This window comes from Teleopsis dalmanni, chromosome X (assembly GCF_002237135.1).
Source record: "Teleopsis dalmanni isolate 2A chromosome X, ASM223713v2, whole genome shotgun sequence".
Taxonomy (NCBI): Eukaryota; Metazoa; Arthropoda; class Insecta; order Diptera; family Diopsidae; genus Teleopsis; species Teleopsis dalmanni.
In genome coordinates, this window is record NC_051848.1 from 1526976 (window position 1) to 1552165 (window position 25190).

The window sequence follows — 25190 nt, forward strand, 5'->3', positions numbered from 1 at the left end:
TTTACTGGTTATTATATATAAAGCAACAGCTGTAAATCTGTTTTTGTTTTCAACGCGATATTCAAAACAGGCCCATCTGATGATATGAAGATATCTCAATCGATGAAGACGGCTCATTGGTCATTAAATGTAGACAGTACGAAGTGCATTACTTTCATAACTATGGATCGCCTTTTGGATTAGCAGATGGAGCCAATTTCAATTAGTTTAAAAATAGCTTTTGTCTTGTGCTGATGTGGTGAAGTAAAAAAATAAATTCTTCTGAATATATATATTATAAAATAGTAAATAATAAATTAAAAACCTAGCAAAAATCAAAAACTATATTATCTTTTTATGTGTAAAAAATACAAATTTCCTTCAAGATAGAAAGGTAAAATTATTTTATTGATAACTTAAAATTAGGTATATAATAAGTAACAAATACCTTGAAGTTAGGTGGGTATTATTTTTTACTTTTGAATTGTTTCAATTAGCCGGTGATAAATACATGACACAGATTGGGTTATATATAATAATTTAACAAGAAAATATTTCAACTATTTCTTTGAGTATATAGTTTCTAAGGCCGAATTTAAATGTTTTTACTTAAGTGAGTTAAGTGACTGTTACTTCGTGACTTAATTGAGTCTAGGAAAAATGTGAAAGCGCTAACATGACCAAGTTATGACAGAATTTAAGTGTTAACGCTTATTTCTTTCCGGTTAGACACCATTGCCAGTTAATAGTAGGTATTTTAAATGTAATACAATTTTTGCAGTTTTATGATTAATTACCACAAATACAATAAGACACAATCCACATTTTCACCAATTAACATTTAACTCACCTTAGAACTGCAGAAATACCAAGTGCTTGTAGACTTTTGATCGCTCGTTTTGCTGCCCTAGACAATAAAAGCATCGTTATCTCGGCTGATTTTTGAACAAATGCAAAGAAACTTCGCGAAAACAAAGTGCATTGAATGTTGTAAAAAAAACAATAAAGAATATTTTTTGGGAAATTGAATTTTTTGGGAAAAATTTTCAAACAAAGGTTTTTGTACTGCCTGCTTGTAGACTTGTGACTCCGACTGTATATTCATTAAAAACTATCAGTACAATAAGTATAGGAAATGAGAAATCTTCTCTCATGTTCTGGAAAGATTTGAATTGGAATAATTTATTTCCTTGTAATAAAATTCAGAAAATAAAAATTTTTTAGTCATATGTTTTGGCAGTGTTTGCAAATGTGTTCAGTAAATCATATAGAACTGTTATATGTAATTTCTACACATTTGAGCTTAAATTTGCCTTTAGTTTCCTAATTTCCGGAATTGTTGATAGTTCAGGGGTAGAATGCTCGTCTGACATGCGGGCGGGCCGGGTTCGATTCTCGATCGATGCAAGTTTTTTTTTACATAAAATTATATGTGATATAGACATGCAAAATTGAGTAAATATTTTTTTGAGCAAAATATGGGAATAAATCAGATTTTCGCAAAAAAAAATTATAAACTTTAAAAAGTCGATTTTGAACCACCATTAATTAAAACTTTTGTTTGTTCGAATGTCTAAACTATTCAGTAAAATAAAAGATCTTCGGCGGAAGCATTTACCGATATCCATTGTATGATAAATTTATTAATTATTAAGTTTTTTCAGTGCCGATCACGAGAGATGCTACTAGAGGGTGGAGTAAAGTTGTTGAAATTGCTAACCTTGCTGTTACTAACTCTATTGAATCATAGCTCACACTTCTGGTTATAGTAACCTTGACTCTCTATCATTTGTAAAATCAACTGGATTAATACATAAGGCTATATGTATATAACCTTAATTAGTTTATGGTGAACAAACGCGGTTTAAGTAACTTAACAGTAGATGTATTATTGAGCTCAAGTATTAGTGTTTAAACCACAGCATATCTCTTTAGTACAATAGTTTGTAACTGACGTGATTGAACAGATCTATTTAATTTGTAATTCTGAAAGGTAATCAGATATCACAATCATACTTCCAGTACTCCTTGTCAACTACCAGTAATTAGAAATACATATTAAATACAAATAGCTAAATAAATATAGCTAAAAAAATTGAATATTCGGAAAATATCGTAATTATCTTCTTTATTAAATTGAACCCAATTATTCGTTTTGTTTTTGAAACTATTTATTGTATTTTTATGCTTTTATAAAAAGTTTTTGGTTTTATTTTGGAAGTTTTTGGTCAGTTAGTAGGATGGTGCATAAAAAATTGGAATTTTTGCACTTATACTTTAAAAATGAACGTAAATAAATGGCAACGTAAAAAGATGCGCTAATTGCAAGTAAAACGGTGCGTTTCATTGATTCTTCGAAATGCATTAATAGCACAATTGACGCGCACAAACTGCGGGTTAGTTAAAGAAATTATTTAGCCAGTAGTCTGACTAATCTATTTATTGTCCATTATTTTTTTTAAATGCTCACTGTCTGACTGTATCGGCATATTATAGAAGAAAATAAATAATTTCTTTACTCTGAAAAATTTTCGACATTTCAGTGGAAAGCAATTAGTTTAAATGTTCCATTAAAATCATCAAGATTAAACACTTTTGCACTAAACATTTGTTCTTTGTTCTTTTGAAATCTGTATATGTGAGAGAGATGTACATTGATTCAAAGTAATATATTTCGATTTTATGAATACAATAATTATAGCATAATTCATTAGAAATAAATCATATGTTTATTTACTTCGCATATAGTCGGTTGTTTGTTCTAAAGCAATCGCAATGAGTTTTTTAAACGAGCTTGTTAAATACAAGTTATGTAGAGACAGAACTTTATTGCAGCAGAGTCTAAGAACAGTAAACTAGATCAAGCAAATTAAAAGCTTCAATCATCATAGAACCTGAACTTTTCGTTTTTGTATGATTCAAATATATTTAAAAAACACAATAACACAAAAAACACAAATATTTTTGAATAAATAATATTAATTATATAATAAATCTAGTGTTCTCAAAATGTTGGCTGAAATTGCACTCAATACGTTGGAAGAACCACAAGCTCAGCAGCTTGCAGAAAACGTGGACCAGAGCTTGACTGACAAAATTAAACTTATTTTTCGAAATATCACAGTGGAACCAATACTAGCATGCTATATAATGCCTAGTGTACTGTCTAGTTTGGCTACGCAAAATCTTAACTTGGAGAAAGCATGCCGTGTTAATATGGATTACGGTGACACGGTATGTGATGCACTGACACGTCGTGAGACTGCTAATTACACTCTGTAAGTCAATTTGAACAACTTTTAGATTAAAGAGATTACTTAAGTACTATATTCTTTTCAACTATATGTAGTGAGGAAGAAACGGTTCAACAAATGGTAGCACATATGGCAGCTTGGAAGACAGTTATACAATCGTTATTTCCTTGCTTACTTATCTTATTCTGGGGTTCATGGAGCGATCGTCACCATCGACGCAAGCCTTGCATACTTATACCGATTGTAGGTGAATTCATTGGTATAGTAGGTCTGATGTTTTGTGTGTACTTTGAGCGCACACCCATGGAAGTAGTGGCCATGACGGAAGCTATAGCTCCATCACTTAGTGGTGGTTGGTTTACAATGCTGATGGGTGTTTTTAGTTATATAGCTGACATTACCACTGAAGAGGAGCGCACATTGAGGGTGGGAATTTTAAATGTTTGCTTCTCGATGGGAGTACCTATCGGTATGGCTTTTAGTGGTGTTCTATTGACGTAAGTTTGTAAAGTTAATAATTGAACTGCTGTTAAACTGATGTTTTTTTCTAGAAAAATCGGTTTTTATGGAATTTTCTCAATATCAGCAACCATGTACGTGATTTCATTCATTTATGGTTTTTTCTATTTGACGGAACCAAGATTGAACAAAAATTTAGATCAATGTGAGCACAAAAGTATTTTGTGTGATTTTTTCAACAAGAAGCATATTGTACAGACATTCAAAGTGGCTTTTCAGAAAGGTGAAAATTATCGTCGAAAACGTGTCATTCTTATAATGATCGTCGTTATGATTGTTATTGGGCCTTTGCACGGTAAGCTTGACGTTTCTTGTCATCAAAGCGGATCTTAAAATATTTACTGCAATTTAAGGTGAGTTGACTGTGACGTATCTATTCTCGAGGTTTCGTTTTAATTGGAATGAGGTGGATTTTAGCATATATTCCACTGTTGCTATGGTATTAGGCTTAGCGGGTTGGTTCACAGTACTTTAATTACTATGACACTAGTGTTTATACAAATAAATTGTATAAATTTAATTTTATATATGCAGGTGTAGTCTTTTGTGTGGGCGTACTTTCGCATAAATTTAACATCGATGATGCTTTGATCGGAGTGCTCTCTTGTCTATCGAAAATTTTCGGTGGTTTTGTGTACGCCTTCGCAACACAGCCTTGGCACATGTACATGGGAGGCTTTGTTGAAATGTTCAATGGCACTTCCTTTATAGCCATGCGTTCCATTGCTACAAAATTAGTCAACAAAGATGAGCTGGGTAAAGTGAACTCTCTTTTTGGTGTGGCAGAAGCATTGATGCCAATGGTTTTTGGTCCGATGTATACTACACTCTATGCAGCAACGATTACAATTTTACCTGGAGCTTTTTATTTACTTGGTAGCGGCCTGACAGTATTTGCTGTATTGATATTTTTGTAAGTTAGTTTGAGAAATATGAGTGATCGATTTTGTATTGTAAATTTTTTTGTTTTTCAGTTGGATGTACTATTTCCAATGTCAATTGAATTTATTAAAAGAAAATTCTACAGAAGGTGCTACTCGGGAAAGTGAAAATGTTAACACCCGTAGCGATATGAACACCATTGAAGTTTATGTTATAAATAATGAGGAAAATGACAGAATACATTCTGTTGATACTAATGCTAATCACGAGAATTCTGAAAACACCGTTAAAACCATATATAAGCAAGAACAACAGCTTAAAGGTACGGATAATGTAGCTTTTGTCTCAGATACTGGAGAGCATTACTTCTAGTTTTAGCCACTAAAATACTTATTATTTTTTTTATATAAATATTTTTTACTTATTATGCTAATGAATAATTGTTTAATGGTGTAATTAACATATACAATTTTATTTAATTAAATTTTTATTAATTATTATTAAAATTAAACCATTTGAATATTTCTTTTGCAAACACTGTGGAGTTGATAAAATTTAACGTTTCTGATCCGTTGTGAGAAAATGCGCTATCAAGTTTAGTGAGGACTTTTTTAGATCCAAATTTTCAGCATCAGTAGAGCATCAATAATTTTTCGTCGGTCTTTCATTAAAAAATCCTGAATTGCATCCACCATATTCTGTGGTGTATATATGATCAGAATCTAACACTTCTAAATTCTCTGTTGGCATTCTTCGTGATCTTACAACAAAGTCACAGAAATTTGAATAAATCTTTAACTAAGTTTTTCTTACTTTTTTATTGTTAAGTATTAAAGCAGCTGTTAATTTATCCCTTATGGTTTGTTCTTTCAACTTTGTTGAGTACTTCGTGGATTTATACTCTAATCTTTTGTAAAATTTTCTAAGATGTGACCTACTCATTAAATAATGGATTCATTACTGCGATACCACCTGAAGAATATATTTTATTATCAAGTTTTTAAGATTTGAAGTATTTGACCATCAAGTTGGTCAAATTGAAATTGTGTTCTTTATTGCATATCTTATAATTCTAGCTTACCCGGTTTTTCAGCATATGATACCACCAACAAGTAGAAATAGAAGGGATGTCTATATATCACTGTCAGCTTATACTAACTTTTCACTTCTTGGAGAGAACTGTATGATTGAAAACTGTTTTTAATTTTTTGCTTTTTTGTATTAGAAGTTCAAACGCCTGTTGAAATTCTTACACTGGACGGTCTCCAGATGAAATACAAGATCGGAGGACTCCTCGGTGTCACCGACGCCTTCGTAGGCATTCGATTGCTTTATATATCACAAAAAAAAAAACAAAAAAGGTAGTGTTATCATAATATGACTACCTTTAGCCTCAACTACTACAAGGAGTTGCCTCCATCTACTTCTAGTTACCAGCTGTTAGTGACTTAATTTTTATAATATTTTTCTGTCGATCTTGCTGGGGATTTGCCATATTTTTTTGCAAAGATTTTTGATCGCTATTCAATATTAATTTCAGTTTCGCAACAAAGATTCAACACTTGTTACTTCGTGTGCAATTTTTTGTATTTAAAGGTTTTAATAAAAATAAAACACTTTTTTATTGGGCTCGTCTTTAAGTATTTAAAAACTGATTCAATCTTATACTTTGCTTATTAAATTTTTACTGCAATTGTAATACAGAAAGATTACATCAGATACAAATATTTGAAAAAAAAATGGTTTTTTTATGGCAACATTTTGTATGCTTTGTATCTTAATAGCAACATATTCAATCGTTTCGTATACTTTTTATGGCAACATTTCTACTGCAGCTTGCAATTTAATAGACTACTTAGAAATTTATTGACGCAGCATGTTGCTAGTGTTGAGATGGACGCATATGCTGGTGCAAGTTTATGTTGCGTTGATGTTATGCTTTTATGAGCATACTTCTTTATAAATGTTTATAATGGTTGTAAATATAAAATGTGCTTAATCGTTTGTGTTGTTGTATAAAAACATATTTTAAATTGAATTTTCTATTTACGTTCTGATCTGTTCTGTTCTCCCTTACTGCCATTAAATACAAAAATCATTGATTGCCACATTTCTGAAAAATTTTTAAGTTATTTATACATTGTGAGTAAAATGATGGCAGCTGTTTGTGGCGTTTTTAAGCTGACACGTGGTTTTTATTTTTGTAATAAAACTTTCATTCATGTTAATTTTGTTCTTTAAATTTTTTTTCACTTTTTGAAAAATTACAATTTTGAGTTACTGACCAACTCATTGGGATTTCTGAAATGATTTTTGGCATTCATGCTTTTCGGTTCTTTGTGCCAATTTTTTCAATATTTATTTAATTTTTTTTGTTTGTATTCGTTACTTGATATTTCAGTACTTGAAGGTCCTTTTTTTTGGAATGAATATCCATTCTTTTGTTATTTGCACAATGAAAATGTGAAATGAAAATTTTCTTTTAATTATTTTTTTTTCGGCGTTCGTTTTATTTTCTTGAAATTGCTGTACTTAATTTATTTATAGTTTTTTTTTTTTTGGAAACCGTTTGGATTTCGTAAAAAATTATTTTTCCAAGTCGTCAAGTTACTCTTCTCCATTACGTAATGCAATTGCAATCGCTGTTGGTGCATACGCATGCAGGCAGCCGGAGAGGCGGGCACGCAACATAATTCAAATGTAAATAAGTTTGGAGCAATTTGGAAGCACTTGAATCATTAAAATATTTTCTGAAATCTGTTTAAAGCATATTTATTTTTATGCGCTTAAAAACAATAAATTCTGCATTTTATTTGCTTCCATAAGCGATTCGCATTATTTTTACGTTTCAATTAACTCATTCAAGTGTTCTTTCAATGACGGTTTTTCATGGAGCACTCGTCGTCACAATTTTCCTCACCGCCTTCACCACCCGCAGGGGTGAAGTTTTCAATTTCAACTGAGACAGAAACTTCAACTGAGGCTGCTACGCGTCTTTCGTGATGTTGTAATTTTAGTTGTTGTTATAGCAACAACGGTTCGATAGTTGTTGTTGTTGCTATTTGAGCAGCACAACACTTTTGCAGCGTAAATTTACCACCATTGGGCTGTGTGGATGCATTGTTGTGTAGCGCCATCATTGAGCAGGACGCGGCGTACAGCTGGCTCCACAATCTTTCCCTATTTAATTCATTTTTATTAATTTTAACTTAAACCGACACTTGAGTTACTATGAAAATTGCAATTTAACAGCACTCTGGCAAAAAGTTAACAGAAAACTTTAAGTCTTCCAGGCAAAGTTGGTGCAAATTAATTTTTATAAATAATTTTGTACTTTTTTCGGTTTCATTTTTTTACGTGTTTATTTTTCTTTCGGTTTTAATTTTCATAATTTTGATATTGATTTTATTTCTTATTTTATTTTACATTAAACATATTAAATTCAAAAAATTTAAATTTACGCATATCCATATGCACACACGCATACACACACACACATAAGCACGCTAATGCACACTTACAAATTGTCGAGGTTAAACAAGTAAAAGTGTAGAAAGCTACTTAATATTAATCTCACAGCAGAGACAAGTGGTAACAAGCGGCAGGGACACTTCATGCTGTGACAAATACAGCAAGTATGGCAAGTATAAAAGGTTTTAATGTCAGCAGTCGTAAAAAAAATTATTTTTCATTGAAAAAGTTAGCTAAGCAACATTGCAAGTAAGTCGCTTGCCAGCCGGAACAGGTCGGGCGGGGCGTATGAGTGATAGTAGATAAATTTAGAAAACTTTACTGGTACGTCGACAACGAGTTGACTCTCTGTTCATTGCTACTGTGATTCGCTGTTCACTGCTGCTGCTGCTGCAGTCGTTGTGTAAACTAATTTAGATGAAAAAGACATTTAATTATTTTATGCCAGCTAAGAAGTAAGATATGTTGCTTAACCACGCAACCAAACTGTGTTGCACAGTTTGGTCATGTCAACTACATGCCGAATGTTGTGGTTAAAGTGGTCCTGGTTACTAAAAAATATAATCCAAATTTGAAATAAAATAGGAGTACTTATTTAACGAGTTAATATTTATAATTTAGCACAGAAAAAAAAGTGTTTTATTGGGTTGATTGAAATGAAAAATATATTTACCATATTATACAAGTAAGTTGTGAAATAAAATTCAAACTACATAATTAGTAATGAACACAATGAACAATTTTTTATTTTAAAATATTAAACGTAATCATAAAATTGAAAATTATTTAAAAACAATGTAAAAAATGTATGTCAATTCTTAAAAGTAATCGAAATAAATCTGTCATGTTGTAGACTATTTTATTTTTTCAAAATTACAATTTATGCTTATCAACTGGATGAATTATTATTTACAATCAGAATTTCGGTTGACTAGATGAAATTACAATGTTTAACCCACACAATATTATCTCTTTCTTAATACAATATCTTAACCGTATTGTAGTCCGACGGAATTATTATCTCTTGCAGTGCTCAAACTTAACTGAGCTAATTCTTATATAGTTGGTATTTTCGAGTTAGTGCGCTTAAGCACTTTTACTCTTTGATAGCTGGATGGGGGGTTCTTCAGAGCCCCCCGCTGTTTACTGACTGATTAAAGAGCTTCTAATGCTCTTTTCAGCATTACTAATGCTAAGTTGGGCATTCTGAGCAGGGGTAATTCTGCCGTGGTATATGCGCTTATGTTGATTTTTCAAACGAGAATTTCTAGCGCTAAATATAATTTGGTTTCGCTAAATATAATGTTATGATCCCTATTTTCAATGTTATTTTATTTTCAGTAGTGAGCAGAATACCAACAATAAGAATTATGGCTGAAAAGCAACATATTTTTAAATATTCAGTTTAGGTTTAGAGAAAAATATTACTTTCAACTCAAGCATAAAATTCCCCTCTTAGAAATGAATGCAGAAGATTTTCATCTCAATGTGAGAACTTCATTCAAGTAATTAAAAAAGAGAGACTAGATCAAGCCAGAAAGCATGATAGTGATGACTTTTTTTAAAAAATTGTTTTGCTTATATTCAATTTCTTAAAACTTTTAATGCTATTATTATATAAGTCATTTTCCTGAGCTAACTTTTTACACATAATTTCTTTAACATAACTTTTTGCTATAGCTAAATACATAGAAAAAATAAACAATATGGAGCAGCTATGTCTTCAACTTAGAAATGAGATAGAAATTCTTAAAAAAAGAAAATGAGTTGCTTAAAGGTTCTTCATTACCTGTTATCCAAAAGTTTGAGAATGTGCACAATCAAATTGTATATGAAACTGATGAAGATGAACTTGCGAAAGAAACGGAGTGGATCTTCAAGAAAAGGCCCGACAAGAAGAGAAAACCTGATCGCTCTCCTGACTCCATATCTCCTTCCAAGGCATCAGTTTATGCAATTAAGAATGCCTCAGCAGACCAAAAATCATCACGTTCATGAACTACTCAGATCTCCTTCTCATTACTAAAAACAGCTGTAAAGAAGAATTTTCTATCAAACTTTTAAATAGTACTTTGTACAAAATCAGTACATCTGAGGTTAATGACTACAGATCAATAACAAAAGCACTATCTACGCAAAAAATTGCTTGGTATTCTTATGAAAATAAACAACTGCGTCCGATAAAAGTAATAGCTAAACACCTTCCAAAGTCATGTGACCCGTCTGAGATTGTAACTGATCTGCAAGAGAAAGGATTGAACATTCTAAATGCGGTGAATAAGTGGCTCAAAAGAGCCACTCGACATGTTTATGCCCACATTTGATGCGTCCGAAGATATTAAGAAAATACACGAAATCAAAACTATATTGAATTGTGTAATTAAAATAGAAACAATAAAGCGGTCGAGACAAATACCACAATGTAAAAGATGTCAAGAATATGGTCACACTCAAAACTATTGTTTCAAAATAGCACGATGTGTTAAATGTGCCGGCAACCATAAGACAATAGAATGCAAAAAGCCTGATCAGCAACAACCTAAATGCTGCAACTGCGGAGAAGAACATCCGGCCAATTACAGAGGTTGTGTAGTGGCTAAGGAGCTCCAAAAACAAAGAAATAAAATAATTCAAGAGAAGAATGGAAATCTCCAGCGAAATAAAGTGACCAAAAATCAACATAATAATAAACCATCTGATTTAATAAGCAAAAACTTAAAACCTACTAACAAAAACAATCCAACGTTCGCTGAAATGGTGCGATCCAACGCCCAGCCTGATGAAAATCATAAAATTCTTAACCAAATATTAGAAAAATTAACTCTACAAGAAAGCTACTATAAAATGTTAGATAAGAGGCTTACTAAGTTGGAACAAAAACAGATAACTTAATTAATAATGTCAAGTTTACTAAAAATAATGCTTTGGAACTCTAATGGTCTACTCAAACATTTTAGAGAGCTTGAACTTGTTTTAGCAGCCAGAGAAATAGATGTTTGCCTTATTACTGAAACGCATTTCACACATCATTCATACCTAAAATTTAAAAACTACGAGTTTCATCACGTAGTACATCCCAGTAATTGCGCTCGAGGAGGAAGTGGAATCTTAATTCGGAAATCTTTTAAGTATTTCGTATCCAAAATAATCTCCAATGAAGAATTTCAGGCAATTACTATATCGCTTGATCTGCAATGTAAATTACAAATTACTTTTGTCTACAGCCCGCCAAGGCACAAAATTAAAACAGAGCAGTACAAACAGCTTATTGAAATGCACAAACACCGCTTCATCATGGGCGGTGACTTCAATGCAAAGCATACGCACTGGGGTTCTCGTCTAATCACAACCAAGGTGAGTTTGCTTCAATACGTACAAAAATTGGTTGTGAATGATGCTCGAAATCCTAGTATTAATTTTACTGAAAAAATACCGACTTTTTGTAGTTTCGATGTAGCAATTAAAATATTAAAAACAAAATTATTACATAACTGGTTGAACATAAACTGAGCTTAACATTACTTTTCAACATTGAACTTATCAGAATATACTACAGTAATAATCAAAACTTTAAATAGCCATCTAAGCTGCTAACCAGATAGTCATTTAGGAACTCAATTCTCAATAATTGACATCAAGACTGCTGATTTTTTAAAACCTTAATATCTATGGTCAAAATACTAAGGTACCTTAGGTCTTTTAGGTTCTAGGTCACGCTAAAGTTTCCAGCAAGTAAATGCAAGACAGAAGATATCTTTTCATTGATTCAGAAACAGAAGAATTGCAATTTTTTGAATTAAATGTAAAAATGTATGCTGAAGTTATGTCAGGCTTCAAACTGCTCTTGTTATAGGGGATCACCCAAGCAAGAAGTGGAGAAAGCTATATTAGAACAAAATTGAGTATAGCTATCTTCAATGTAAATAGATTTAAAAACTTTCTGCAACTACATAGAACTTATGTACAAAGCATTACAGAAATTTTGACAGGTCACTGTGAGTTAAAATATTATCCTAAGATATTTGCAATTATAAATGCACATAAATATTGAGACGGTTCATTAAATATTACCTTACGATAATTGCTACGGTGGTCATTAGGCAATTATAAATGTACAGAAATATTGAAGAGGATCATTGAAGACGATGGTACAAAAACCATTCCATAGAGAGCATTAGTAAATGTTGGAGTTAGTTTTAAGTCTTTCAAATTTGATTTGGTAAGACAGTGGGCCAAGTGCAGCATTAAAACAAATTGAATTATAAATTCTTTCAGATAACGCATCTGTAAGGAATAATAAAATATTATATCCTGGTTAATACATCCAATTGTGTTATTTAAGAAGGAAAAAGTATAATCTTACTATCGTCATTACAAACAAACTTAACATAACCACTTTAAAAGTTGTATAAATGACAGTTAACTTGCATATTATTTGGTTTCAGTAATCTTCCATGTTTTTAGCTATGATATACACTTTCTCTCACGTTACAAATAAACATTCTCACTTATTGTCATGTGTAGGAAATAAGAAAAGGCTGAAGGATCCGCAAGATCTAAGTGAAATTTTTGATTTAGCTGAATTTGTCTTAAGTCATTTATGTTTTTCAGATTACATGAAATATTAATCTTCGTTTTATAGTTCTATTTCCAGGGTTCCAGTTTCATGGTTTTCAGATAGTTTTCATATGAAATATAAATATAAAGTAGTAAGATTCCTTTTTAAGAGGGAAAATGATTTTATTTCCTTAAAAATAGTTAAAAAATAAAAAAATTGGTTTTTATTTTGGACAATAAAGGTTGATATTACATATATATGAAGATATAGGCTCTGTATCGACTGTTTCAATCCTATGGACTTTTATGGATATCAATAAAAAAGCAGTACATTTACTAAATAACTTAAACTTTCTTTAAACATGACATTAGGATTTATCAATCTCAACTACCCAGTAGATTGAACAAAACACGAAAGTATTACAAAGTTTATTGCTGAATTTGTATAGCCTTCCGATAAATTAAGAAAAGTAGACTTAATAAACAACTACAGTTTTCATGTACTTCGGTTTATTATATTCCATTCTCTTGTTCACTGCACTTCGTCCATTAGAGAAGTCCTCGAAGTTCTCCACGTCCTCCAAGCAGCGTCGTTCTATTGATTTATTGACATAGACACAATTTATCTGTTACCTTTGGCATTGATAAATAAATTTTGTAGAAGTGCAGCGCCATGAGCAACAAAGGAAAGAAAAATATAAACTACACTAAATAAATAAATACCAAAATGAAACAAAATGAACAACAACAAACAAAAGAAGAAAAATGTACAAAAGAACTGTGAAAGACAGTACAACCTATAAAAACTATGGTCCATTTAGCTTGACTTCTGACCACGAAAAATTTAGGCCAAAAACTATCACAGCGAACAGCATGAAAGCCAAGTTAATGCCAAGTAAACAAAGCAAAGGACCAACACACACGCAACCACATACGTAAATACGCAACACATTGGTTCCCAGCGAACACTTTCAATCGCGGAAGTGTCTTCCCTAATGGCGAGCAATTTAATCGCGGAAGAACGCGTCTGAGAGTCGCAGACGATGCTTTCGTTGTGAGAACTTGTCCGCTCATCCGCGATTCGCTCAGAAGCGTAACAAATGAGTCTTTTATATGCATCACTTATGAGTCGCTTTGAAGCGTAATAAATTACTCTTCTGTATGCATCGCTTAGAAGCGCGTTAAATTACTCCTGTATATATCACAGAGTAGAGTTACTCCGCTACTCGAAAGAGATAGAAAAGAAGCAGCGAAAATAAAATTTAAAAGAAGTTGAAATTAAAATTGTTGGTTTATTAAAATTACTGAAAACAATATTACTAAATTTTAATATACAGTTAATGGAAACATACATTATTGTTTTTTTAAAACATTTAATGCACAATGTTTTCGCGAAGTTTCTTTGCATATGTTCCAAAAACAACCGAAATAACGGTACTTTTATCATAAAGAGTAGCAAAACGAGCGATCAAAAGTCTACAAGCACTTGGTATATATATTTTCAACAACATCACTAAGTTGATTTTTTTGAACTTTTTCTGAATTTTTATTATCACATGCCTTCTTTTTTTTTAATTCAAATATGCTCGACATAATATTGCGTGCTTCTCTTTTAGTTGCTTTTCTTAAAGCAGACATTATGCTAGTTATTTTATTAAAGACACATTTCATTGTATTTAGTACATTATATATTTAAAGTTATTAACTTTGAATAATAAGATATCAAAATATTACTTATCTATAGGTATATATTTATAAAAATTATTTAACTAAAATTATTTTATTAAAATGTAGTTATTTAAATATATTTATTAAAATCTCACGACAGAACTGTAACACTTCAATTGCACTTCAAGAATAAAGAAACAAAAGCGACATATGTAAATATTATATTACAGAAAAAACAAAGAGAGCAAATTAGTAATTTTGAGAGAACAATCGCTTAACCATCGTCAAGGCGAGTCATAAGCGACGCATTTTGACGATTGGCGATAAATGAATCGTCTAAATGCTGACTGGGTTTATACGCGCGCGCATACACTCAGCATAGCACAGTAGACAATGGACCTAATGATAATGCTTCTCGATTTCGTTTTCGTTTTTTGGTTGGAAATAATGGTGAACAGCTAAGCACGATGATTGTTTTGGGTTGAAAAATTCTTAAAATGCCAACAGAAATAGAATAGAAAATAACTGACACAACATAAACTTCCGAGTAACTCAACAAAGACAAAATAATTTTCTTTATTCTTTGTTATCATGTTTAGCAGTCGTTTTTGTTATTGTAATTGTTTTTGCTTTTGAGCAACAGTGGTGATTCAACAAAAGTGCACTTCACTTATAGCGCAGCAGTAGGCGCTGTGATGCTTACAGCAAAGCATATAAACCATTGTAGTTGTTGTAATTGGTCGCCATCATAAGACACAGACTCGTGTGTGATAAGCATATTTTTGTGTTAGGTTTTGCTTTTAACTTGTTATATTTTTCTTCTTTCGTTATTAGCAAATGCATATGTTATCCTACGTAAACACAATACAATATTTGTGGTTTCGCACACATACGTTCGTTCAAGCAACTAAGTCACTTCCCAGCGGGACTTTCAGCGCTGAGGTATTCGATTGCTTCAGCGCTGAATGGTAATGCCTTGCGCTGATTATTCAAGGGAAACTCCTAATTACTTTAACACGTGCATATAATTGCAGGCAAGCGCTGAACCGTTCGATTACCTTTTCAAATTTGTAATGTAACATTTCAGCGCTGACATGCTTGCTTACCTTTTCGAATTTGTAATGCAACATTTCAGCGCTGACATGTTCGCCTACCTTTTCAATTTTACCTCTGCTATTGATTTTTAAATAAAATACTAAAAATTTTTTGGGATAAAGTATATTTTATGTTTATGGTTTATAAAATTAAAGTATTAATATTTACATAAAAGAATATAACATATTTACATAACATATTAACTTATTTACATTTTAAATTATTTATATATAATTATTTACATGATAATTTATTAAAATATTATCTTATTTATAGATTAAATTATTAACATATTTTTATATTAATTTATTTAAATATTAACTTATTAATATCACTATTAATATGTTCAGCTGTACTGCAGGAAGGTGTTGTTTTCGAACTAAAATTTTGAAAATCATTTTCTATAAAAAAATAAAATATTTTAATAAATGCACGATTTAAATTCCCTGTTTCATTTATACCTTCTTTTTTAAACGATAAAAATTCCTCCTTTTTCTTTTTCACCAAACATTTATAATGTCTTACAGTATGCATCTATATAATACAAAACAAAAATTACAATTATCATTTTAAATATATTTACTTCATTTTGCATATACTTACAGTTAGTTTATTATAAATTCACAAATTATATTTTATTTACATATATTTTTTATTTTATTTTGATTTGATTTTCAATTGTTCACTAGTATTACGCACTTTACTAAAATCAAAAGCAGACTAAATGTATACAATGCAGATAAAACAAGAAATTATTTATATTCAAATTCTTTTCTTCTTCATTCTTTTATAATTTCAACCCCGAAATTGCCTGAGTCGAACACAAATGTCGAAAACAAAGAAAAATAAAAACGAAGAGCTATTATCTCGTCGCTTACTTTTTCAGCGCTGGCATAATGGTGCCGCTGGTAAAGTGACCCATGCTTTGTCTATAGAATGCTTTGTACAAATTCAATACAATGCGCTCAGCTTTGTACAAACAAAAGCCGAGCGCATCCAAGTCACTTACAAACACAACACATCAACTAAAAATAAGCACAACAACAAAAATGAAATGTAATATAGCCACATAAGAATTGGTAGAGATATAGGAAACTAAACAAAATAAACAAAAAAAAACAAGACCAGCCAGCAATGTGGCTGGCTAACGCTATGTAGCCAGCGGAGAGAAACCGTAGACTTATGAGTAGCCTCATAGTGCCTCCAGAAGTATGCAAAGTTATGCATTCATGTTGGTCATTAATTTCAATTTGTGTGACACAAAAGCAGTGGTGGCAGCACAATGCCGTTACTGCGATTTTTCATTTTACGTTTTACTTTTTGCATTCTTATTATTGAGATTTTCATGGGCTTTTCGCTACTTTTTCTTTTTTTTATTTATTCTATTTTTTACAGCTATTTATTTTTGTTATTGTTCTCGTTACTGAATTTGTTATTGTTTGTTGTTGCACTGCGTTTCAGTTTTACTTATAATTTTGATATTGTGACAACAGTTGCATAGAATAGTAGAAATGTCTAGGTCAGCGTTGGAACCAACGTATAATTCAGATTCAAATCAGTTTTAAGTCGAACACAAGACAAAAAAAGGTTAAAATAAATATTTTTTTTTATTTTATTTTTGGTTTTTCACTGTTTTTGTTTGTTTCACGTTGACACACAAATTTAGTTAACAACGAGCTGTTAGATTTAACAGTTACGCATGTTGTTGTTGTATTTTTAATGACGATCACTTATTAGGGGTGGGGCCGTTGGACATATTTGATTTGTGAAAATTTAATAGACTGAGCATATAGTGTCAATTTAATTGCGCATTGTGTTTTGCCTTTTGCTTGCTTCCTAATCTTTGCTCCTTACAAGTAGCTCATTTGCAGTGTTTGTGTCTGATGTCACATGCAGAGACCGCCTGCACTAGTAAGACAAGATTTAAATCTGATTAAGTGCCAAATTCCATAGTTTTAAGTATTTTCTGCTTTTATCTGAATTCCATAGACATGTGGCAACGCTGAATAAGTAGCAAATATATTGCTCCGACATAGATAGTTTGTTCTTGTTGCATCTTGCACAGACTGTACAAGATACCTAAAATCTAATGGATCAATATATTAACTAAAGACAAATAAAAGTCTTTGATAAAAATGTGTTAAAAAGGAATTCAATAAAAAAAATCTATTGGTTTTCTCTCATTTTAGGAACTTATTATTTGCATTTCATTCGATATACATCATTGTTTTTTTATTGTTGTTGGATATTGTGAAAGACATTCAATCTGGAACCACTATCTCATACATTCATTTAGATATATGATTTTCCGTGTGAAATAGCTATAGAAACAGAAAGATCACTTTCCATTTGACTACCAAAAATCTAATGTATTACAATTGTGATTAACATTATGTTTGAGTTTGCTACACATGCTTCATAAGATCTCAGCTGATTTGTTCTCATACAAAATTTGAGGTATATTCGCTCACTTTAAAGATTCGCAAAAAACAACAAGTCACTTGCAAAAGTCTCTTGCTGATATGTTGGGAACACTGTTGCAATCCGTTAAATATTATGTTTTTATAATTAATAAAAATTGCGTATGTGCGCCAAATTCAAAGTAAACGCAACTTTGTATAAAGTTAAATATTATTTAAATAATATAATTCTTCTGTACGTGTGTTGACAGTGAACTCCTCCTAAACGGCTGAACCGATTTTGATGAAATTTTTTGTGTGTGTTCAAGTGGATTCAAGGAAGGTTTAGATTCACAATTTGGGCCACTGGATAATGTCTTTTTAATTAATTTTTTATTTTTTGGTATCCATATACTTTTATATTAGAAATTTAAAATTTATTCATGCTTACTTTGATTTGTTTAAAAAGTTTTAAATCTCTAAAATGAATCGTAAAACTGCCGTTGCATAGCTTAAGTGCATTTAAATTCCGCATTATAAATCGTTTGGCAACCGATCTATTAAACAATGATATGCAGCGCGAATTTCAGTATAGCTCTGAAGATTTGGTTGAATTTGTTACAAAATCTTAACACACCAACAGAAGGTCATTTATGATCGGGTTTCGAACGCAATTGCGGCAAAAGAAGGCGGCTTTTTTTTTGGATGCACCAGGTGGAACTGAAAAAACTTTCTTAATTTCAGTTATTCTTGCAAAGGTATGGCTCAAGTACTTCAAAAATGTCACATCATTATTTGGGATGAATGCACAATGTCACATAAATATTCATTGGAAACATTAAATGAACACTTAAAGATTTAAATGCCAACTATAGACTTTTTGGAGGCGCTTTAATTGAAAATCAATGCTTGCCTAAAATCATCCATTTTGTGACGAAGTGTCCATATATTGCGACTTATCGAAAACATGCGTGTTGGACTACAGAGCGATTTAGCTGCAGAACTGTTTGCCAAACAATTGCTGAATATTGGTAACGGAAACGTAAGTCTTCATGAAAATACGCACTTTATTAAATTGCCAGAAAATGTTTATAAAATTGTTAATTCGGAAGAGGAGTTAATAGAAAATGTATTTCCTAACATATATCAAAATTATCAGAACAATCAAATGCTTCAAAGTAGAGCGATTCTGGCTGCCAAGAACTTAGATGTCGATGAAATCAATTTCAAAATTTAAGCTAAGCCTTCTGATCTATATATATACGTACAAAATGGCCTAACAAAAAATATTGTTCATGATTTAGCTTTAAGTTAACATTATAGCCCATAATAAAACTGTTAATATAATATTAAAAAAACCTTTTTTCATGTAAAATGTAGAGCTTATAAGGATTTGAAGTAACATGAAAATATTTGTAACATAAGTAATGCATGTGGACTTTTTGTAGTTCTAAAGAAAAAATCAATTCAAAATAATTTTAGCATTAAAATGCTAAAGGTTAAGTTGAATAACAACAAATATTATAACTCAGCTGAGCCAGGAAAATTAATTGCAAGGGGAAACAACATTCGCCGGGTCAGCTAGTTTAAATATAAATATTTATTAAAAAAATATTTATTTTCCACAATTTTCATATAATTTTAGAATATTTACTTTTGACAATTTTTAAATTTGTGAGCTTTAAATTTTGCTTGAATTTTTGTTCACAAATTACTTTTGACAAATTAATGGATTTTCCACTAAAAGTTTCAATAAATATTCACAATAGATCGTTTAGCGTTTGGTAACATCTTTCTCTGCAGTCTTTTAGATGATTAGAGCTTTCATAACTAGTGTTTTAGAGAAAGAGAGTAGTGCTCTTGGTTTGCATACAAATTAAAGACGGTAGAAAGAGATATTTTATTTTTTGCTCCACTATGAAGTGGTCGAAAACACCTATTATTATTGTGGACAGAATTTTTAAGTATATTGTTATCTTGTTATTGTTATCTGCTAAATAAATATATCATTCTGTGATTGATTCAACTTTCAATACTCTTTGTAGGATACTAATATATATCAATTTTTAATTAGGATCTTATTATAATAATTTAAATACAGTTCAATTATTTAACGTATTATTTATTGTTTGGAAATATATATCATTATTCAACTTTTAAAATTGTAATTATTGTTAAGATAATGTAGAAATGTAAAAATTTGAAGTTCAATGTTTACAATGTGTTTTTATTACTCAATAATAAAATAAAACGCTATGCATTCCGCCATTTCGCAAAGTCAACTCCGTATAGTAGCATTTTCGTGTATATATCTTCGTGTTCTTTACAGTCGGCATCCTGACAACTCAAAGCGACCCTGCTTTGTTCGTCAATTCGGCAACGCCATCATGTTACCTTACGTCCTCGTAAGGTACCTTACGTCCTCGTAAGGTAACTGGTACCACCGCTTGATCTTATCGAACGAATACACCGAGGTGTACTGTCGCTATGTTCGTTCGGAGTTAGGTAAGTTGTTGTATTTTCGTCCCATCGTTTGTCAACCGTATTCGTTGGTAACGGCATCGATAATATTGTTCGATTAGTCCGTTCGGCATGAGCATTTGCTCGTGGAGTTCTTCCTGCATTTTTAATATATGGTTCTCTATACAAAACCTTTCGAAATCTTACACTGTAATCGCAGTCCCTCGATCGGTAATTATTTTTGTTGGCATTATACAGTAACTTATAACTTCATTTAGTGCGCTAAGAACGTGTTTTGTCGCGGTGCTTTTAACTGGCTTTAGTACGGTAAATTTCGCAAAAGCATCTACTATCGTCTTTTCAGCATTCATATGTACTGATCTATCATGACAGTCCCGAAGAACTCAATGTCTTAAACGCTTTGACACGACCCATAAAAGCTTATCATCAACCATACGATACAGCCGACCGTTATGCATTTTATATCCATCTCTTTCAAGAAGATTCTCGCTTTGCACCTCAGCCACTATTTTCTAAGGGTTTACGTCTTGTAATTGAATCGCAAACAACCAGTTGTATTCGTTTAGTCGAACCTTAAACGTACGCATATCCGCTGTGGCGCCTTCATAAGCATTTGACAAAGGATTTCGGCTTAGTGTGTCCACGTGTTCCATTCGTTTCTTACTTTCATGTTCTATTTTTATATCAAAATCTTGTATACGTTAACACCACGTGGCTATTCATGGAATTAGCCGCGATTTTGCATCGTTGTTTATAAAGCACTGAAGTCTGTCACCACCGTGATATGATTACCGTATACGTAATAACGCAATCTCTCCAGTGTTTTGACTACAGCTAATGTTTCCAGCTCGTAGCTGTTGAACTTTTGTTCATCTATCGATATAAATCTGATATAGTACTCGACCGGTTTCCATTCGTACTTCTCATTTTGTAACAGCACGCCTGCTAACTCAATTGAGCTTGCAACAGTATGTACTTGATGCTCGGCATCCGATTGATAAGCAGTCATAACTGGCTTCTTCGTTAATATTGATTTCAGTTCATTGAATGATTTTTCTTGCTCGTTATACTACTCAAAGTTTACGCCTTTATGTAAAAGTTGTTGTAACGGTTTACTCACGATCACATAACCTGGAACAAATTTCCTAAAGTAACAACTTAAACCTAAAAATTGTCGTACTTTCGTTTGGTTTTGTGGCCTTGCAAAGTTATCGACAGCTTAAATTTTTGCTGTAGTAGGGCTAATGCCATCTGAAGTCAATGTGACCTAGGAACTCGATATCTCGATTTAGATATATTCATTTTTTTATATTTAAAGTCAATTTCGCCTCAGGCAGTATGTTAAATACTCGTTGTAATTTGCTAAACATTTCTCCTGTCGTATTTCCGCCTACTCCATTGTCGTGCATAAAATTCACCAATAATTTCCATTTTACTATAAAAATGCAAGATACGAATGGACGAAAAGAATGATATTTTCAAACACAGCACATATTTTCGATCCATTAGGCTGGCTAACACCAGTAACAGTCACAGCTAAAATATATATGCAAAAAATATGGATAATAAATTGGACTGGGATGATGAGCTCAATGATGATTTACAAAAGAAATATGATAAATATAAAAAAAATATGCAAAACATAGATGAAATAAAAATACTAAGATGGATAGCAACTACAAATTCAAAAACTTAGGAATTTAACGGATTCGGCGACGCATCAGAAGCAGCATACGCGGCTGTCATATACGTAAAAATTGGCTCATCTCTTAAATTACTAACAGAAAAAAGACGATTCCAAAATTAGAGCTATGTGGTTCGCATTTACTTGCAAAACTAATGAGACGAGTTTCACAAATAGTGAATAGTAACGTCACGATATACTGTTGGAGTGACTCAATGATTACCCTATGCTGGATTAAAAATATTAAAAATAAAGAAAAATTTATAAGAACAAGTGTTGAAGATATAAAAAAATGGATAATAGAAACAAAATGGCTACATGTAAAGTCACAAGAAAATCCAGCAAATACCAAAAAAAAACCAAAACCTGAAAAAATAAAAGAAGTGAAAATACTGACAACAGTTATAAGCCAAAAGAACGAAATAATAGAATAATTTATAGAAATAAACTCCAGTCTAACTAAGTTGGAACGAATCATAGCATATATACTAAGATTCATAAGCCGACTCAGAAGAAACAAAAATCAAGCAGAATACTTATCAAAGAAAGGATTACAAGAGGCTAGAACTATATTAATGAAATATCATCAACAAAAACACTATTCAACAGAACTGAAATTAATTAAAGAAAGAAAAGAAATCAGCAGAGGAAGTAAAATTATTCAATTAACACCATTTAGAGATGAAGAAGGTATATTAAGAGTCGGAGGAAGACTAACTAACAGCGAACTAACTGAAAACCAGAAGCATCCAATCATTCTGTTTAGAGACAAATACACGGAATTAATAACAGAACAAGCACATAATAAAATACTTCATGGAGGAAACTTGGTGATGGAGGCAAACCTTAAAAGACGCTACTGGGTAATAGATATTAAAAAAATAATTAAGAAAATATGCGGTAACTGTCTGAAATGCATTATTTTTAAATAAAATTTCGCAAAGTAAATAATGGGAAACCTGCCAAAATATAGAGTAACACAAAACTACCCATTCGAACATACAGGAATAGACTATGCTGGACTGATACAAATGAGATGTTATAGAGGTCGTGGGCAAAAATCATATAAAGCATACATAGCAATATTTTAGAAAGCAATTCATTTAGAAGCAGTTATCGACTTGACATCTGACGCCTTCTTAGCAGCATTAAAAAGATTTTTCGCACGATGTGGAAAAAGTGCGCATATGGGTCATTCTTTTACAAACCGGACGGAATTTGGCAAAAAATTACATCATGATCTTCGATTTGGCTGAAATTTTTTTTATGAGCTCCTTTCATAAAATAAGAAGACCCGTATCTCGTGAAAAAATTTTGTGATTTTTTTCCTAGGAGATATGGACCCATGGGGTTTTGAGAATTGGCATAGTAGATACATTTTCAAATGGCTATATCTCAAGTTCTATAAAAGATAGAAACCTGAAATTTACAGCGTTTCAAAGATAATTGATTGAACTTTTATAAAATTGTTTAAACAATTAAATTTGTTTATATTTAAATACTAATATTAACTATTCAATTTCAATAAAAAATGTTTCTTAAAATATATCCCCTAGGATTCCATTTTTTATATTTTATTTAGATTCAGTTTTAAATTTTACTACTAAGTAAAAATTTTTAGGATGCGGTTATTTTTTAAAATTTTTTAATATTTTTTTTTCTCCCGCAAAACACATCAAGCACATGCGGACTACATTGCCATTGAATGAATTTTCAAAGAATATACAACATTTATTCTTATATAATATTTTTGATTTCGATTAGTAATAAAATTCTATATAAAACTCAAAAGTTTCAGGACGATATTGTAATCAGAAGTACTTTTAAAAATTTATTAATACTTCATATCACACCAAACACATACACACGATTTTTTAGTAAAAAAAAAAGGAATATGTCACACAAATTTTTTTTTTATTTTTGATTCAAATTAATATATAAATTCTTCTTCAAAAATAAATATTTCCGCCGTGATATTCATTTTAGAAGTAATTAAAAAAAATTAATTAATCAGGTGTCCTTCATGTTACTCATACGCACCAAAGTACCATGAAATCAATTTTCGAAGGAAAATGATACAAAAACTTTTACTTTTTATTTCTAAAATAAATGTATACATAAAACATAACATTTTAAATTAGTTCCGCATCATTTCTGTTTTTAAATTGTGAATTTTAACATAATTAAACCGTTTAATAAACTTTTTTCTTATATAGGTGAATTAAAAAGTTAATTAGTTTCATACTAGTCGAACTACCTAGATAACTGCAGCACATAATCACACCTACCTTTTTCGTTGAAGTGTTATTTTGCTACCGTTGGAAAAATACTCTGCACAGGTAAGAAATGTTATAGAAAATAAACTGTAAGGAGCTAAAAACAAAATATTTTTTTTTATGGTTTTTACATTGATTTTATTAATTCTCATTTCATTATTGATACATAATCTGTAATGTCTGAAGAAGAAAATATTTTTGCCATTAATACTTTTTTGGAATTTGGAATAAGGCAGTGATATTTTAATGTGCCTTTAACTGATGTAGCTTAAATCGGTGTTTAATCTTATTTTCTTTTACTTCATAGTCTTTTAACGTTGAGAAATGGCACACAATATGTGGTAAACATTCCTTAGCCCAGTTAAATAAATCCTTTGGTGTTTGGATGGGATTATTTATTCATTGAAGGCTAGCTCTTGCAGCATTCCTCTTTAAGGTACCAGCTAAGCCGTTGCATGGTCCTTTGCCGTGTGCCGTTGGAAAAAAGTGTCATTCTGCTTCCAAACCAAAGTCCGTTTTGTGATGAGTTAAATTAATAAAATTTTTTTTATTTTTATATTGTGAATCCGATCCATCGGAAAACTAAATAGTTTTTTTAATATCCGTACTAATTTTTTTAATGAATTTGATATCGTATTTTTGAACAAATGTATAGTAGTTGTGTTGTGATGTAAACAGTCAGATATGCAGACGAAATTTTTTATTTGTAGTTTTTTATTTTCATGACTGTGGTATATTGCAAACGTATGAATTGTTGCCTGATTATTATTCCAGTGAATACCTTGAACAGAGTTTTGAACAACAAAAGCATAATTTTCGGAAAAATCACGCAAAACTATGCATTCAGTTTTTGTTAAGTTGTTTTTCTTATCATTTAAAAACTCTGCCTGTTTTTTAACGATAAAGAAATGCAACAGCAATTTGT

At 31.2% G+C, this 25190-nt stretch overlaps 2 protein-coding genes across 2 annotated transcripts in view; both read left to right on the forward strand.

Annotated features, from left to right (window-relative positions):
* Positions 1–334: 334 nt before the first annotated feature.
* Positions 335–5079, forward strand: LOC119662520 (tetracycline resistance protein, class C-like). Its single transcript, XM_038072152.1, has 7 exons — positions 335–373; positions 2979–3257; positions 3329–3730; positions 3785–4047; positions 4106–4207; positions 4287–4665; positions 4727–5079. Exons 2-7 carry the CDS (start codon positions 2989–2991, stop codon positions 5004–5006), a joined length of 1695 nt encoding a protein of 564 aa, XP_037928080.1. The 5' UTR covers positions 335–373; positions 2979–2988; the 3' UTR covers positions 5007–5079.
* A 13712-nt stretch (positions 5080–18791) lies between these two features.
* LOC119687347 (RILP-like protein homolog) overlaps positions 18792–25190 on the forward strand; it is a 9492-nt gene continuing 3093 nt past the window's right edge. Inside the window, exon 1 of the mRNA XM_038101634.1 lies at positions 18792–18866. Coding sequence (XP_037957562.1) covers positions 18792–18866 — 75 coding nt within the window. The remainder of the gene's footprint in view (positions 18867–25190) is intronic.

Coding starts and splice junctions, on each gene's coding strand:
- LOC119662520 (XM_038072152.1), top strand. CDS start 2,989: ATGTTGGCTGAAATTGCACTCAATACGTTGGAAGAACCACAAGCTCAG. Junction 4,208..4,286: donor TATGGTATTAGGCTTAGCGG/GTTGGTTCACAG, acceptor TTATATATGCAG/GTGTAGTCTTTTGTGTGGGC. Junction 4,666..4,726: donor TTTGCTGTATTGATATTTTT/GTAAGTTAGTTT, acceptor TTTGTTTTTCAG/TTGGATGTACTATTTCCAAT.